At 61.1% G+C, this 13,972-nt stretch overlaps 1 protein-coding gene across 1 annotated transcript in view; it reads right to left on the bottom strand.

Annotated features, from left to right (window-relative positions):
- The window catches only part of TLN1 (talin 1), a 39,282-nt gene extending 29,281 nt beyond the window's left edge, over positions 1-10,001 (bottom strand). The window contains exons 1-15 of the mRNA XM_056848215.1: positions 9,864-10,001; positions 8,279-8,376; positions 7,935-8,064; positions 7,579-7,731; positions 6,834-6,976; positions 6,551-6,678; positions 6,217-6,277; positions 5,671-5,775; positions 5,088-5,243; positions 4,753-4,854; positions 4,019-4,095; positions 3,644-3,824; positions 3,370-3,483; positions 2,952-3,269; positions 1,254-1,352 (exon numbers count right to left, since the gene is read on the bottom strand). Of these exons, the coding sequence (XP_056704193.1) occupies positions 1,254-1,352; positions 2,952-3,269; positions 3,370-3,483; positions 3,644-3,824; positions 4,019-4,095; positions 4,753-4,854; positions 5,088-5,243; positions 5,671-5,775; positions 6,217-6,277; positions 6,551-6,678; positions 6,834-6,976; positions 7,579-7,731; positions 7,935-8,064; positions 8,279-8,376; positions 9,864-9,993 (1,995 nt within the window). The 5' untranslated portion in view covers positions 9,994-10,001. The remainder of the gene's footprint in view (positions 1-1,253; positions 1,353-2,951; positions 3,270-3,369; positions 3,484-3,643; positions 3,825-4,018; positions 4,096-4,752; positions 4,855-5,087; positions 5,244-5,670; positions 5,776-6,216; positions 6,278-6,550; positions 6,679-6,833; positions 6,977-7,578; positions 7,732-7,934; positions 8,065-8,278; positions 8,377-9,863) is intronic.
- Between the last annotated feature and the right edge of the window lie 3,971 nt (positions 10,002-13,972).

Genomic DNA, 13,972 nt, shown 5'->3' with positions numbered 1-13,972 from the left:
GTTCAAATCCTGCTGCCACTGCTGCCACTACCGACATGACAGAGAACACCGTGCAGCTGAGAAACTGGCCAGTGACTCACAGATCTGTCGTTGTGTGCATGAGTGTGTGTGTCTTTGTGTGTGTGTGTGTGTGGGGGGGGGTCCCTGACCTTTACAAAGAGCAGCTGGCAATGAACACATGAAACTGCCCTGCGCCGAATCAGACCCAGTCCGTCCCGTCCACTCAGACTGGTGGCAGAGGCTCCCCCAGGGCCTCAGGCAGAGAAGGGTCTTTCACATCACCTCACCCTGGTGCTTTTAACTGGCCATGCCAGGGACTGAACATGGGACCTTCTGCATGCCAACAGATGCTCTACTACTGAGCCGCAGGCCCTCCCACACAGAGCGACACCCCAAGAACTAGGCCGGGCTCTCCAGTGCCTGGCCCACTTAAAGAGGGTTGCCGCCGCGGCCCAGAACTGGGCAGGATGAACTGCCCTCCCTGTAGGGATACTGGATGCTGAATGAGGCCATCTCCCCCCACCCCGTGGTAGAGCATCCCCCCCAGGGGAGCAGCTCCTTGCGCAGTGAGAAATCCCTCCACCGGCTTACAAGCGCCCTTCTAGCATAGGGGCGCCCCATCTCGGTGGCCTGTTAGAGAATGACTTGGCCCACCAACTGAAAGCCACAGATTGGGAGCATCAGTCAAAAGGGGCAAGGGAAAGAGAAGAGATTTCCCCCCACTCTCCACCCCAAAAAGGATCTCGTCCTTTCTACTGGGACCGGGCCAAGGGAGGGTGACATCCGGCTGAGCTCTCCAGCACCCTGGGCCTGATTTATACAGCCAGGAGTCAAGACCTGGGAGGTGCTTCCCTAGATGAGGCCTGCCCCCCACACGCCTGTTGGTGGCGGGGGCAGCAGCGGCAGCAACACGCAGCAGAGGGAGCCAAGCGCCCAAGGCCAGCTTTGGAGAACCAGCTGCAAGTCCCCCTTGCCAGCAACCCCTGATCAGGAGGCTACGCAGAGGCCCCGGCCTTCCGGGGACAGGGCCCACAAGAGCCCCTGCCCCTTTCGGGCTCCTTTACCGTCTTTGGGTCAGGGGCAGACAGGGTCCGGGTGCGCCGGCTCTCCACAATCTGCACAGGAATCCATAACACACAAGACGTTACTGGGCCAAAGGTCCTGGCCAGCATTGCGCTCTTCGCATGCTGCTCTTAGGGAGGATGACTGCTACCCATAATGACGCTCCCCTCGGGGAGGAACATGTAACTCACCTGGAAATGGGGGTCAGTATCGCTCTCCCCTATCTGCTGCAGCAACTCTCCGCTTGTCTGCCCCACGGCACCTGCCGCTTGCAAGAGGTTCTGCCGTGGCTGGAGAAAAGGGGGCAGAGTTAGGGCCAGCCTTCAAGGCCAAATCCCTGCCTGTCGCACCTGTCAGCCCCCCACCTCGGGAGAGTGCCTATTCCCCGCCAAACACCAGGGCCTGGTTTCTACAGTCATCCTTGGGCTGGAAATGAAGCACCCTGAGGCGCTCAATCCAGACATTTCTTAAACCCCTTCTTGGGAAAAGGACTGAAGACAAAGCACACCACGACACAGATCTGTGAGGCAGTCACATGAAGGGGGCACACGGCCACCCCATCTCAGAAAGAGCATGACGGAGAAAGGCCAACCCTAGAGAAGCAGGCAGAGGCGTGCGTGGCTTGTGCCAAGGAGAGAGCCTGAAGCTACAAATGGCGTGGACAGAGAGGAAGCCTCTCTCTCTCTCGACACAGAAGAGCGCAAGAGAAGGGAAGCAAAAGGAAGGCTCTCTTCCCACAACACACAATCGGGCCGAGCCTGTGTGGCGCGGTGGTCCGAGGGCCAGCCCAGACGAGGGGAGACCTCGGTTCAAGCTCCCCTTCACCATGGAGCTCACGAGCAGACGTCTATGCCAGTTGCTGTCTCTCAGGGCTCCAAGCTCCTTGGCCGAAGGAAAATCACTGGCCCTATTTGTGGAACTTGCTTCCGCGTCACCAGGAGATGGCCACCAGCTTAGGCAGTTTTAGACCATAACACATGTTTGAGCACAGCTCAGGGGAATCTCCTGGTTTTCCCCCTGGACAGAAGCTGTACAGAAAAGGGACTTTTGCGCGTGGCACGGGCAGGGGCACCTAGTTGGCCCAGATGAGACAGAGGGCGCTCTAAGCTCATCCAGAAAGGCAACCGATCCCTGGGCCCACCCTCAAGTTTACAGGCTGCTCCACAGCTGAGTACTGCCCACGACCCTCCCTGACGGGCTCGGCTGCAGGGAAAGGCTCCTCGGGCGCCTACCCTCCGGGCCAGCCTTGCTCTGGCTAATCGGTTAGAGGAAACGCGGGACCTGCATGAAACTGCGGCGAGGGGGCATCCCTTCCTACCCCCACCTCTGGCACTCCTCTCAGCCCCCCCCCTCGCTGATCTCCACGCCTCCCTTCTGAGAGGATACCTTTTGCCCCATAGCCACAACGGCCTGCTCAGTTCAGGCCATGTGATTCGGCTCGTTCCTTTCCTGACCCATGCACCCGCTTCACAACGCCAGCATGAGCTCGTGTCTCTAGAGGCCGGGTGAGTGGTCTCTCCCAAGGGAGAACCAGAGAGGGGATGGAAGCCATATGGACCGAAAGCCAGACATCGCCCTTCCCCTGGCAACCTGGCGCCAGGCAAGGACTGCAGATTGTGGACTGTGATAAGGGGCACGTGGGCATACAAGCAGGACACACACACACCCGCCTCAGAGCTGGCTGTGAAAACGCTGCCTCGCTTCTTCCGCACCCCCTTAGGGCAACTCATCCTCCAGCCAAACTTTCCTTCTGTGCGGCCTGCGGCTGGGCCACCCTGTGCAGAGGCCAGCGGAGCCAAGTTGGGGAGCAGCCTGGTGAGCGTGCCGGCAAAGCTCACCACCCATGCAGCAGGCCGGCCTGGCCCTCCCCTGGCCACCTCCCCGCTCACCTCGGTGCTGGCCGGCTGCGCAGTCTTCAGCAGCTCCGAGACGGCGCCGGCCAGGTTCTTGGCGGCCTGCAGGAGCTGCCGCCCGTTGCCGCCCTCGTCCTCCATGAGCGCCGCCAGCAGCTTGACCCCTTTGGACATCTCTGTCAGGTTGGAGGAGATGGTGGTGACGGCGCAGCCTACGGCTGTGTAGTCTGTCTCGGCAGGGTCACCCGCAGTCAGGTTGACCACAGAGGCGGTGCCCGCAGTGATGGCATCCACCTGTGAGTGGATCTCGTGCTTGGACTCATCCATCTTGTTCTTGCGCCAGGCTTTGGAGGCCTGAAACAGAGAGGGTGGGGAGGGGGGAGGCTGGGCTGTCATGCCACGACCTGCCGCCCCTCCCCTGTTAGGGGAGAGAGCCGCTTCTCCTGACACTCACCGCGTCCTGTCCCAGAGGAGGCAGGGTCTCAAAGTCATCCAGGTTGGACTGGGCAGCGTGCACGGCCTGCATGCTCGAGTTGATGGTGCCCGTCAAGGCCTGCTGAGCGGAGGTCTGCAAGGGAAGGAGGGACTGGGTGAGGATCCTGCCAACGCAGGAGGAGGAGGGAGGCAGGAGCTGCATCTGGGGGGAGAGGGTGACCGCAGCCCTGCCCCAAGAGGAAGTGGGGGGGGGCACTGAAGTGACAGGCCAGCCCAGAGCACAGGTCCCTTACCAGAGGGGGCATGTGCCCACGGTGCATCTGGCCACTGGTCACCTGCTGCTGGGCCTGGGGCATGGTGCCCATCTGGAAGTTCTCTGGCCCCCCTGCCCCAGGCCGCATGATGGCTGGGAGAGCCACAGAGCCATGCTCCACCTTGTTCACCTGGTTGAACTGCTGCTGCAGCACTGTTGACCTGCCGGGCAAGTGGAGAGAAAAGAGGCAGACTGTCAGCCCTGTCCCTGGCCCAGTAAGAGCGCCACACGGCTGGTGAGGCATCACCTTCCCCTCCAGGAGCGCCTGCAGGACGTCGGGGGGGCTCCGGCTTCAGAACACAGAGAGTCTGTTTGCCCAGCAGGGTGCCCCCCCCCCGCCACCACCCAGCCTTACTTTTTGGGAGACACGGAGTCCTCGAGCATGGTGGATTCCTCATCCCCCTCCAGCCCGAAGTGGTCCTTGCTCTTTTTCTGCAGGCCAGAGAGTCAGTCGGTCACAGATGAAGCTGCCCCCCCCAAGGCCCACCTGTCCAGGGTCTCAGGTGCTGGAGCCCTGCTGCTGACATCACTTAGTGCATGATGGCTGCTCCCTGGAGCTGCTGGGGCTTGAAGAGCCGGGGGCCCTCCTGCCTGCCAAAGGAGAGGCTCTGCCTGGGAGCCCGCGGCACTGTTGGCCCAGGTGGGACAAAGCCCTGCTGCCCTCCTGGCCTCCTTCTCCTGCCCAGTCACACAGACAAGGGCAGCCTCCAAGCCCTGCAAGGCCGATGCAGCCCCTCCTTGGCTGCTGGGGCAAGAGCCTGGCTTGCCGGTTAGTGTGCTTCCGTGGGAGGGGGGAGAGATGGGTTTCTGACCGAAGCGGCGGGGCTTCACAGCTTCCAAGACACAGATGCGGCACCACCGTCCAAACTAGACCGAAGCCCCCCCCCCCACACTGTGGTGCATCCCCAGCCCAGCTAACCCTGTGCTCTGTGTCAGCCGAGCCTCTCTCAGGCATGGCTGTCCCTGCAACCCCGCCCCCTGTGCCTTCCTGCCTGGCCAGCCCTGGCCCCCACGTGCCCCACAGCAGGCAAGAGCGAGAGTCCTCCAGCACCCCCAACCAGAGCATGGCCTCTCCTGGGGCCTACGCACCTTCTTCAGGATGATGTCGATGTAGCCGGCGATGAGCTGGGCAATTTGTTCCCCTTCCGTCGTCTGCACTGAGTAGTAGCCATCCTGGTAATCTCCAAAATCCTGCAGCAGCAAAGCAAACGCAGCAGCACCAGCAGCTGCTGGGGCAGTTCTCTCCGTGGGCAGCCACCGGCCCCTCCCACACCTCGGTCACACCCCGAGCGAGTTGCCCAGCCCTTCTTCCCCTCCCAGAGCAGGCCAAGGTCAAGCGAAAGAACTGGGCCACCTGTGGCAGGCGGGCAGGCGGGGCCTGCCGCTGGAGACCCCCGGCCAGGGGGTGGGGGAGGAAGAATTACCAGAGTGAAGCTTTTGGGCGAGGCCGCCCAGCGTTTGATGTTGGTGAGGTTCCACTCCTGGATGACCTCCTTGGTCTTCTCGTCCACTCGCATGACGCACTCCTTGGTGATGCCCAGCAGGCGGGGGACCAGCTTGTTCTTCCCCTTCATTTTCTCCTGCAGGCCACAGAAGAGGTGGGGCCGTGCGCCCTGCCCCTCTCCCCCACCCCCCACCAGCACAGCAGGGAGGCAGCCCAGACCCTGGGTGATGCACGGCAGCCCTCCCAGAAAGCAGACGGGTCTCCCGCCTGCCCACCCAGCTCCCCAGAGCAGAGCAGCACACGAGGACACGGGCGAAGCCGCCTTCCACTGACTCAGTCCCCCTCTGCCCATCGAGGTCTGCTCCGACTGGCAGCGGCTCTCCAGCCTCTCAGTCAGAAAAGGGTCTTTCCCATCGCCCACCACAGGATCCTTTCGGCTGGAGATGCCGCCAGGCATTGGACCTGGGTCTCTCTGCAGGCCCTTTGCACGTGCGCCGGCACATCGTCCTGCAGCAGCAGCTCCTCTCAGAGCCCACAAACCCCAGAGCAGCCCACCGCCTCACCTTGACTAAGAAAAAGGAGACCCCGTACGTCTTGAGGGAGCGGGCCAGCTTCACGTAGCGGACCTTGGCCTCAATCTCACTCATGTTGCCGCAATTCTTGTGGGCCTGGGAGAAAAGCAGACAAAGAAGCCCCCAGCTGTCTTGCATCTCCGAAACTGCCTGCTGCACGCCCCCCCACCGCCCCCCACCGCCAAAGCCCACCTCCCCACAAGCTCGCCCGGCTCTGCTCCTGGCGTGATGGCACCTCTCCTCCCAGCAGAAAGGGTCCAGCCAGGGCAACTGCCCACAGGACACCCAGGCAAACCAGCTTGGATGCTGGCATGACTTGCAGAAGCTGCCCCGCCCCCACAGCTGATGTCTATTCCGTGTCTGATGTATGCATCCGTTCGCACACAACAGAAATGCCAGCGGCACATTTGAAAAACAAACTGCCAGCAGACTCCCCGTTGCCCATGGCAGGAGCCAGGTCAGGCCACGGAGCAGAAAGTGGCCAGGAGAAACCACAGCAGCCCAAGAGGCCCCAATCCCCGGAGGCGTCCCACTCACCATGAAAATCTTGCGCTCCCCCTTCTGCTTGATATACTCCTTGGGCAGAAAATCCTTCAGACTGTGAGAAGGGAGAAAGAGGCCTGAGGCACTGGGGGGGTGGGGGGTGGCGGAGCAGGACGGCCCAGCCCCGAGAGCTTCCATGGTGACAGGACAGGACAGCCCTGCCCCGCGGAATAAGGAGCAGCCAAAATGGAGGGGGAGGGGGGCTTGGTGACGGTCACAGGCATCCCCCCAGGGAGGGCTCAACCTCGGTGGGAGCCCGCCCCTCACCATACCAGCACAGACTTCCCCCGATCCCCCAGAGCACGCCACCAGCCCCTTTGGCACTCACTCCAAGAATCCTGGCTTGTGCTTCATCTCATTGTGGGGACCAAACTGGATCTGACACTGGTAGCCAGCAAACTCGCAGGCCTTGTCAAAGGAGACGGGGTGAGAGCCATTCAGGATGTCATCTCGGGCCTGCAGAAGAAAGCGGGGAGAGGACGGCACCTTGACCCCTTCCTCCCAAGCGGGCCGTGGGACAAGGCCCGCCCTCCCACCCCCGGACCAGCAGTGCAGCCAGGGCCTCAGCCCTCTCTCTGGACTGCGAGAGAGGTGGGCAAGGGGGCACACACCTGCACGTAGAGGAGATTGAGCTGCACCGGATCCCGGGAATCCACGTTCTGGTCCGAATAGAAGAACTTCCGCCGGAGGAGCAGCGTCTCACTTTCATCGATGCCCTGCTCCCGCAGAGTGCGTCCGTGATCCAGCCAGTTCACTGCGCCCAGGGGAGGGATGGAGGGAGGGTTCTGTGAGGACCAGAGGCGGCTCACGGCCCAAGCAGCCGTTCACGGCAGCACCACTTTGCCCCCCCCACAGCCCCTCCACAGCTGCCCCACCTCCTTCACCGCCATGGACACACCCCCCCCTTGGCTTTGCTGACACTGATTTTCTCTCAGCAGGCCTGGTTCCTCCATGGTCTTAATAGTTTTCTCTTTCATAACTGTTTCTACTGATTTACCTGGGACATAAGTCTGGGTAAGTGACCTGTAATTTCCTGGATACCCTCTAGATCCCTTTTGAAAAACTGTTCCTCTCTTCCCCCCCACCCCAGGGACAGTAGCCCATTTTAGTGACAAACTACATAGACGGGTGCTATGGCGATGAGACGCAGGGCTCCCCGCAGAGACTGGGGAGGGGAGGACCCCCCCCCTCATCCATGCTGCCATCAGTCAGGTCAGGTGGAAGCTGTCCTTGCCGCCCCCACTGCTGCCGCCATGCACACCTGGGCTGGGCCAGTGTGTCCAGATGGCCCGGGGCAGCCCCTCCCTCAGCAGTGCCTCCCCCTTCCTCATGGCGCCTCACCCATCCTGCACTCACACTCATCATCCGTGTGGAGTTTCTGCTTGAGCTTCTCCATCTTTTTCTCGTCCCGCAGGAGGGTCTTGTCTTTCTTGAGGGTGCCAGTCTGCTCCTCCTTCTTCTCCTCCATGATCTCCCGCACAAGAGAGTACTCGTCATAGTTGGTGATACCTGCAGGGTGAGAAGGACTCTTGGCAACACATCACAGCAGAGCACAGAGCCAGAAGACGGAGGCAGCCACGGAGCCCCCCCCCTCCATCCCCAGCAGTCAGAGACAGGAGACTGATTTCCAGCATGCTCTGCAGAAACCAGCTTTGGGAGCTAGGAACTGCCCCTCCTCCTCCCTCCCCCTGTACCCCCCCCATTGCTCTCACCAATCCTGGCACAGATGGTCATGAGTATGTCTGTGACAGTCTTTGAATCGTCCACCATGACGGTCTTGACGGTCCCGTCCAGCATGCGCACTTTCAGGGGCCGCTGCTTCTTCCTGTACTCCATGGTGTCCTGAGAAGGACGGGGCCAGATCAGTGGCAGCAAGGTGGCCGTGCGGAGGGGCAGGGTCACCCAGGACACCCGGGAAGGGGCTTTGGGGGTGAAGACTACCTCGCCAGGGGACCTCTGGCACCAGCAAGGGGTCCTATCTGGGGAGGAAGGCAAAGACAGCCCCCCCCCCAGGGACTGAGCCGGCCCTACTGTGAAGTGTGAAGAAGGGGCCTACCCCATTGCGCAGCATGTAGTAATCCAAAGCCTTTCCAGCTTCCAGCCAGATGCCTTTCTTGGGGTCCTCATCCGACAGAAACAGGCCGAAGTCATTGGCTGGAAAAGAGCAGGGATTCTCCTAGAACAGGCCCTGGACCCCAGAGCGCACACCGGCAGCCACGCCTTTACGCAGGAGTCACAGAATCCACCACCAGGGTCATCTAGTCCAACCCCCTGCACAATGCAGGAAATTCACAACTACCTCTCCCGAGAAACCCCCAGTGACCCCTACTCCATGCCCAGATGGTAAAAAAAAAAAAAAATCTTCCGGGATCTCTGGCCAATCTGGACTGGAGGAAAATTACTTCCAGAGCGGCAATCAACATTTCCCTGGGCATGTAGGGTTTGAGTACTTATGACCACACAGGCATAAATGAATCGCTCAAGAGGACACAGCCACTCTGAAGCCAAATGCTTTGCCCTCTTTCCTGAGCAGGACGGGTTGCTGTGGTGATACAGCGTCTGTCTCCTGCATGCACGAAAGGATCCTAACTGGAGGTCTGTGCGAGGGGAGATAAGAGAGCTTGGACCGTCTGCTTAAAGCACAAAAGCTGCCAGGGTCTCTCTGCCAGGGCAAAAAGGGGAAGGGGAAGCAGTGGCAAACAGGAAAACGGATTGCTCCCTTCCCCTGTGTGGGTTTCCACTGCAGTCTTTTTAGCTGTCCAATCCAAAAAATGTGTCTTCCTAGGCCAAGCCAACAGCTGCAGAAACTCTCCAAGGCAGACTTGCCCTGGAGCTGGCTGGAGGAATCCCATTTGGTGAAGAGTCATTCCCACAGGAGTCAGAACCCCAGAGTTCTTGCTATGGGCCATATGTGATTATTAGGATGCAGGAAATTGGCTCTTCTCTGACATCTGGGAAATGTAAAGATCCCGTTTACACTGAACTCTTTGAGGGAGGAGGACTAGGACTGGCCAGGAGTTATGCCAGGTAGTCCCAGATGCCACATTTAACCTCTACAAGAATCAGGCTTTTGATTTTTCACTTGGGCTGTCTAGTCAACTGGCACTTGTTCTGGACCTTGCCACTCCAGGTCCAAAGCCAAGAACCTCTGGACCAAGTCTTTGGACTTCAGACATACACAGGAGGTTTTAGGTCGCCGGCATTAACCAAGCAAGGTGTCAGGCCAATGGACCCGCCCGATCTGCCTGCCTAAGGAATGGTCCCACTCTGGAGATTAGGCCAGGCTGCTCTTCCACCCAGGGGAGAGATCCCACTTCCCCTCCCCGCTGAGAGTCTCTTGGCACAGTTGTCAGGGGGCGGCCCAAGGCAACAGGGGTCAAGGTCAGAGGTCAGTATGTCAAGCAGCCAGACACACAGACAGACACATGAATCTGAGAAAAGAAAACCCAAAGACAAAAGCCACGAGACCAACCAGAAGCCAACACCCCCACCCCCCCGGGTAATTCTGGCTTCAGAAGATTTGTGCCCGTGACCCCAAAGGGAACAAGGCCTCCAAGAGGGGAGAGGGGAGGTATCCAGCGGCGAGGGCTGCTCTGGCCTCGGGAAAGGGCCACAGCCCCGCTGGGCAGCCCATCACTTACGCTGCCCCATCTGCGCCTCCGGCACCCGCTCGCGGATGATGCGGCAAGCATCGTACACCATGGTGGAGGGCTCAAACTGCATCGTCTTGACCACATTGCCGATGCCGATCTTGAGGGACAGGGCAACCATGGCAGCCGACGGGGAGTCCCCACTCCTGTCTCACCTGTGAGAGATGGCACCTCGTCAGTACTGCGGAATAAGAGGACGGGAGGGGGAAAGAGAGGGGCACGCGGGGGGGGCATGGCGAGGGCTGGCCGCTGCAACCTGCTTCCAGCGGCACTTGTGGCCAAAAACGAAGGAGACACACAGAAAGGGACAAACAAGCCACGAGAGCACAAAGCCCACCTGCCTCTCCCTTCGCTCCCTCTAGAAAGGTACACTTACACCCCTCGGCACGCCTGCGAGCATCCACCCCGGGGGACCAGCCTCCCAAGGCCAGCCAGAGGCTGGCCTCTGCCTGTCCCACCCTCACCACAAGCGCTTCTCTTTTAGCAGCTCTTGAGCCCAGCCAAAGCCAAAAGCTCCTGCTTCTCTCTCCATGGAGCGGCTGTCTGATTCAGAGCAGAGCACAGCTTGGCCACAAAGAAACTCCCCGTGGTTACCAGTGGCATCTGACAGGCCAGCTCTCTCCGGAACAGAGAGGCCTTGAGGAGAACAGAGAGGCCGTGGCAAAGCCTTTGCGCCCCCACGGCTTCCAGCCGTCTGGCAAGGGTCTGCTTGCCCTTGGGCCTCTGGCAGCCCCACTGCACCCTTTGTTGAGCCCCTAGACGAGCATCCTCTCTCGTCCCGTGCCTCCACCAGCCCTTCCAGAAGACTTGAGAGGCGCCGCCTCATTAGCGAGGAGGGGCGGGTGTGGGCTGCAGAAACCACCAGGGTCAGGGGACCTCGGTGGCACGGGGAAGAGACACAACAGCCCTGTCCACAAGAGGAAGGCGGCTGGCAGGGCGCCTGGGCTGATAAGCACCCAGAGGGGGTGGCCCACGAAGCCAAAAAGGAACCCAAGAGATAGACAGCTGGGGAGGAGGACGCAGAAGCCACCAGAAGGAAGCCACAACCCGCCTGCCTGCCGGCAGCCCCCAACTTCACCCGCGCTTCCATTCCTCATCTCCTAGGGTGGGACCCAGCTGAAGAGGGAAGTCACTTGCCATGGGCTCCTCTGCAGAACAAAGGGGGTCCAGGCCAGATGGCCCTGGGGATCCCTTCCGCCCCACTGCCCTCTCCCTCCCAGGCACAGAAACTACCGTAGCAATTCTGGGGCCCTGGGCAAAAGTTTAGGATGGGCCCCCAGAATCACTGCCATCATCATGACCCTGTGGGGGCCAGCCCTCACTGGGGCCAAGTAAGGGGTGTCCCTTGCCCCCTGCCAGGTGGGTTGGAACTGCCACCGGAAGAGGAGCCTCGTAGCAGGTCACTGGAAAGGGGGCACAGAAATACCAGCACGAAGCCGGGCTCCTCTTCTGCCATTGGCAATGGCTGCCAGAGTCCCAGGTGGGGTAGGGGCAAGCCGTGGTGGGAGCCTGCTCTCCTCCTCCTTGGTGGGGGTCGGGCTGAGGGAGGTCACCTCCCCCCCAGCATTGGGGCCTTGGCAGCTGCACCGGTCAGTCCCAGGCCAAGACTCCTTCTCTGCCCAGGCAGCAGCAGCACTCTGGGCCCGAGGTGTCCCGGAGGTCCCTTTGCAGGGGTCCTTTGCCAGCTCAGAAACTACGCAAGCGTCTCTGTCTTGCTCTTTTGGGCCACCCAGTGTGCGGCTTGTAAATCAGCCCGTGCGCAACACAGGGCCCAGAAGCATTTGGGGGACATGGCCTTGATTTGCCCACCCTGCCCCCTCGGCTTGAAGCAGCCCCCAAGCCCTCGGAGTTCTGAAGAAGATGCATCATCCCCCACCCGCCTCGCAAAGAAGTCCTCCTGTTCCTGCCTCGGTACCCCAAGTCTCCTACCCAACTGCTGCCGTCGGTCAAATCTTCTGGCTGCCCTCTGCTCTGGCGCTGGGAACTCCTTCAGATCCGAGCCCAGCCCAGAGCCACCGGGCACCGTCTCTAGGGACAAGACTCCGCTCTTGCCCGCCTGACCCCCAGCCGCTGGTCTGCGCTTCCTAGTATCTGCTTCCTCCAGCCCCAGCCCATTTCCTCTTGCCCGAACCAGCCCTCCAGGAGTCACTTCCTCTCCCAGGCGGGCAGGCCCAGCTGCCAAAGCCCCTCCCCTCCAGGCCCCCCCTCCCCGGCGGGATTGCAGAAGAGGCTGGGAGGGGCTGCCAGAAGCCCCTTCTGCTCTGCCTGAAGTTCTGGCCAGCAGTGCCCTGGGGAGCGCTCTCAGCGAGCGCATGGGAAGGCCCACTCAACAGGCAGCCTCCAGAAGCTCGGCCTGCTGGGCCACTGGGGGAACAGGAATGCACAGGGTTGCCACGGCGGAACATGTTAAAAAGCGAGCTGGGCAGCATGGCTTTGGGGCTTGAACTATCAGCATTACGATCTTCTTTTCATTGTATTGCTTTCACTCGCCAGCCACCTTGAGCGGGTCTTTGGAAAGGGGGCACATAAACACTCGCCCAAAGCTGGGCCCACTAGGCTAGCCGGGCGCCTCTTCTGCCATGGCCCTTGAGGCCAAGTGCGCGTGGCAGGAGACAAACCCTTGCTCCCTTCTCAGACACCCCCTAAAACCCCTGAGCAGGGTGGGCTGCAGAAGAGAGTGCACGGCGGAGAGGGCAGAAGAGGCCCCAGCGTAAGAGGAAGCAGCAAAGACTGCGAGGAGGAAGGCAAGCAGAGAGCCTGGTAAGGGCCCCTGGGCAAGAGCCACGCTCCCAGGTCCAGCAGGGAGGGCAGAAGGCGGCACCCGAGCCAGGCAGCAGGGCAAGCAGAGAGCGAGCGGGGGTTGGAGACAGCTTGGGGGGAGAAGTCAGGGCCACCTTTCACCTGCCTCATGCTTACCCCAGCCAACTGCCTGGCTTGCAAGCGGCTCTCCGTGCTGGCCTGCCTGGGAACCAGGGATGGGGGACAGAGCAGCTAGCTGCAGCCCCTAGGCCAGGTCTAAGTGAGCAGGGGAAGGCCAAGGGGGCTTCACATTCAGGGGCCCCCAAGCTTCCTTCCCCCCACACACAGACACACGCCCTCCGGAACAGGCAAAAGGAGAAGCAACGAAGACAGCAGGATGGAGGCCCACCCCCCCACCAGCCCCAGCCAGAACCCTAGCAGGGACGGTGAGCTCCGGCTTCTTGCTACTCTGGCTGAAGCCACGGCACCGTGGAGGGAGTGGGCAGGCGCCTCCTGTCCGCCTGCCGAGGCTCAGGGCGGCCACAACTCCGGGGGAGACAGCGGCTGCAATGCAGAGCTTTCCTCTCTCTGCCGTTGCCCCTGCTCATTCGGAGACTTTCCAGGCCTGCATTCCTGAAGGGTTCCACAATGCTTGTGGCGCATTTGGAGGCCCCGGTTCCCCATTGGCTGGCAGCACACGGAGAGGCACAGAAGCGCCTCTCCCTCCGCAAGCGACGCGCGCTCAGCCAAAGGAATTCCAGAAGCAGGCCGCATGTTTGTGTGTGTGTGTGTGTGGGGGGGCAATAAACACATCATCTGGGGTTATCTGCATAGCTATCCTCCCCCCAATATGCACACACAGTAGGCGCACCCTCTAAGGCCACAATGACATGTGCAGAGGACACCTTTTAACCCCCCTAACCCCCCCCACCACCACCACCAAGATCCTCAAAACTGATCTGAGGGCGTTCTTCACCAGGCCCTTCACACTCCCCAGGGCTGGGGGGAGGGGCAGGTCTCCAGCAGCCCCCGCTGCTCCGGCATCCTGACTGGTATCCCATCAACTGCCCGCGGGAGGAAGGCTGAGAGACCTTCTGCACATTCCTCTCCCCCTGCAAGGGTGCCTTTCAGCCTCCAGAAAGGTGGGGGGGGGGCTGCAGTGGGAAAGGGGGAAAGGGCGGGACCACCCCTCCCCATCAGAGGAGCTGCACTGGCAGAAGGTGGGGCTCTTTCACCCCTCCCAGCTGCAGCCCCCCCCCATTTGTCCCTGCAGGACCCCAAACTCCAAGAATAGTTGAGCCCTGCACCCCCTGGGCAGTGGCAGGGGGAAGGAATGCAGGGAAGCTCAAGCAGTCCACCTC

The sequence above is a fragment of the Euleptes europaea genome, chromosome 4 (genome assembly GCF_029931775.1).
Source record: "Euleptes europaea isolate rEulEur1 chromosome 4, rEulEur1.hap1, whole genome shotgun sequence".
NCBI lineage: Eukaryota > Metazoa > Chordata > Lepidosauria > Squamata > Sphaerodactylidae > Euleptes > Euleptes europaea.
The sequence above is the reverse complement of the archived record's forward strand: the minus strand, read 5'-3'. Positions and strand labels throughout refer to the sequence as shown.